Source organism: Corapipo altera, unplaced genomic scaffold (genome assembly GCF_003945725.1).
Source record: "Corapipo altera isolate COAL_440 unplaced genomic scaffold, ASM394572v1 204, whole genome shotgun sequence".
Taxonomy (NCBI): domain Eukaryota; kingdom Metazoa; phylum Chordata; class Aves; order Passeriformes; family Pipridae; genus Corapipo; species Corapipo altera.
Genome location: NW_020885453.1, coordinates 647 through 3,091, shown reverse-complemented (window position 1 = coordinate 3,091; position 2,445 = coordinate 647). Strand labels below are relative to the sequence as shown.

At 64.7% G+C, this 2,445-nt stretch overlaps 1 protein-coding gene across 19 annotated transcripts in view; it reads left to right on the top strand.

The window, feature by feature from the left end:
• The window catches only part of KCNJ10 (potassium voltage-gated channel subfamily J member 10), a 12,008-nt gene extending 10,560 nt beyond the window's left edge, over positions 1-1,448 (top strand). Inside the window, exons 3-6 of one of the 19 annotated variants that reach the window (XR_003525466.1) lie at positions 37-1,044; positions 1,155-1,192; positions 1,229-1,325; positions 1,429-1,446. Coding sequence is in view for 1 of the 19 variants with exons in the window: in XM_027631673.1 (XP_027487474.1) it covers positions 37-852 (816 nt within the window). In the remaining 18 variants the exon portion in view is untranslated. The other 18 variants (XR_003525473.1, XR_003525464.1, XR_003525467.1 and 15 more) reach the window with 18 other exon arrangements.
• Positions 1,449-2,445: the final 997 nt, after the last annotated feature.

Here is a 2,445-nt window from a genome sequence, read left to right as displayed (position 1 = left end):
CCCCCCCCCAACCACCCTATCCTTGCCCCCCTGCAGGTCCACACCCTGACCGGGGCCTTCCTGTTCTCGCTGGAGTCTCAGACCACCATCGGCTACGGGTTCCGCTACATCAGCGAGGAGTGCCCGCTGGCCATCGTGCTGCTCATCGCCCAGCTCGTGCTCACCACCATCCTCGAGATCTTCATCACCGGCACCTTCCTGGCCAAGATCGCGCGGCCCAAGAAGCGCGCCGAGACCATCAAGTTCAGCCAGAACGCCGTGGTGGCCCAGCACGACGGCAAGACCTGCCTGATGATCCGCGTGGCCAACATGAGGAAGAGCCTCCTGATCGGCTGCCAGGTCACGGGCAAGCTGCTGCAGACCCACCTCACCAAGGAGGGCGAGAGCGTGCGGCTCAACCAGCTCAACGTGGACTTCCAGGTGGACACGTCGTCAGAGAGCCCCTTCCTCATCCTGCCGCTCACCTTCTACCACGTGGTGGACGAGGCCAGCCCGCTGCGGGACGCGGCCCTGCGCGCCGGCGACGGGGACTTCGAGCTCGTGGTGATCCTCAGCGGCACCGTGGAGTCCACCAGCGCCACGTGCCAGGTGCGCACGTCCTACCTGCCCGAGGAGATCCTCTGGGGCTACGAGTTCACGCCGGCCATCTCGCTCTCGGCCAGCGGCAAGTACGTGGCCGACTTCAGCCTCTTCGACCGCGTGGTGAAGGCGGCGGTGCCGCCCCAGCGGTGCCACCGCGAGGCCCCGCCAAGGTTCGGGGACCCCGAGAAGGTGAAGCTGGAGGAGTCGCTGCGCGAGGCCGAGCGGGAAGGGGAGGGGGCCCCGCTCAGCGTCCGCATCAGCAACGTCTGACGGGGGGAACCGGGCAAGGAGGGGGCACCCGGGGAGGGAGGCGGCACCAAGGGATGGAGGTGACACCAAGGGATGGAGGTGACACCGAGGGAGGGAGGTGACACCGAGGGAGGGAGGTGGCACTAATGGATGGAGGTGGCACTGAGGGATGGAGGGGGCACTGAGGGATGACGGTGGCACCAAGGGATGGAGGTGACACCAGCCCTGGGGCAGCACTGACAGATGGAGGGGGCACTTATGGATGGAGGGGGTACCAAGGGATGGAAGTGTCACCAGCCCTGGGGTGGCACTGAGGGATGGAGGTCACACTGATTGATGGAGGTGGCACTGAGGGATGGAGGTGTCACCAGCCCTGGGGCGGCACTGAGGGATGGAGGTGGCACCAACCCGCGGAGGTGGCACCAAGGGGGATGGACGTGACACTGATGGATGGAAGTGACACTGGTAGATGGAGGTGGCACTGACAGATGGAGGTGACACCAGTCCTGGGGTGGCAGTAAGGGCTGGAGGTGGCACTGACGGATGGAGGGGACACTGATGGATGGAGTTGGCACCAGCAACTGAAGGTGACACCAGGGTGGCACTGAGGGATGAAGGTGACAGCAGGAACTGGGGGTGACATCGACAGCTGGAGATGTCACCAAGTCTGGAGCTGTCACCAAGGACTGGAGGTTCCACCAGCCCCAAGGTAACACCGATACCTGGAGGTGTCACCAGTCTGGAGGTGCCACAAGTCCCCCGAGGTGTCACCAACTCCTGGAAGTGCCACCAGCCTGGAAGTGCTACTAGCCTGGGGGTGTCACCAGCCCCAGAGGTGCCACCAGCCCCAGAGGTGCCACCAACGCCTGGAACTGCCACCAGGCCCTGGAGGCGTCACCAACACTTCAAGTTGCCACCAACACCGGAGGTGCCACCAGCCCTGGAGGTGCCACAAGTCCCCTGAGGTGACACCAGTCCTTGGAGGTGCCACCAACACCTGGAAGTGGCACCACCTCAGAGGTGACACCAGTCCTTGGAGGTGCCACCAGTGCCTGGAAGTGCCACCAGCCCCAAGATGCCACCACAGCCTGGAAGTGCCACCAAGGCCTGGAAATGCCACCAGTGCCCCAAGATGCCACCAGTACCCCGAGGTGCCACCAGTGCCCCGAGGTGCCACCAACATCTGCAGGTGCCGCCAGCCCCAAAGTGACACCGGTGCCTGGAAGTGCCACCAAGGCCTGGAGATGCCACCAGCCCCGAGATGCCACCAGTGCCCCAAAGTGTCACCAGCTCCAAGGTGTCACCAACATCTGCAGGTGTCCCCAACCCCAAGGCCTGGAGGTGCTACCAGCCCCAAGATGCCACCAAGGTCTGGAGGTGCCACCACTGCCCAGAGGTGTCACGAGTTCCAAGATGCCACCAGTGCCCCGAGGTGTCACCAGTGCCCCCAAGGTGTCCCCAACCCCAAAGTGACACCAAGGCCTGGAGGTGCCACCAGCCCCAAGATGCCACCAGTGCCCCGAGGTGTCACCAGCCCCAAGGTGTCCCCAACCCCTGGAGGTGTCCCCAGCCCCTCCCCCTCCCTCCAGAGGGGAAATCGAGGCAGGAGACCCC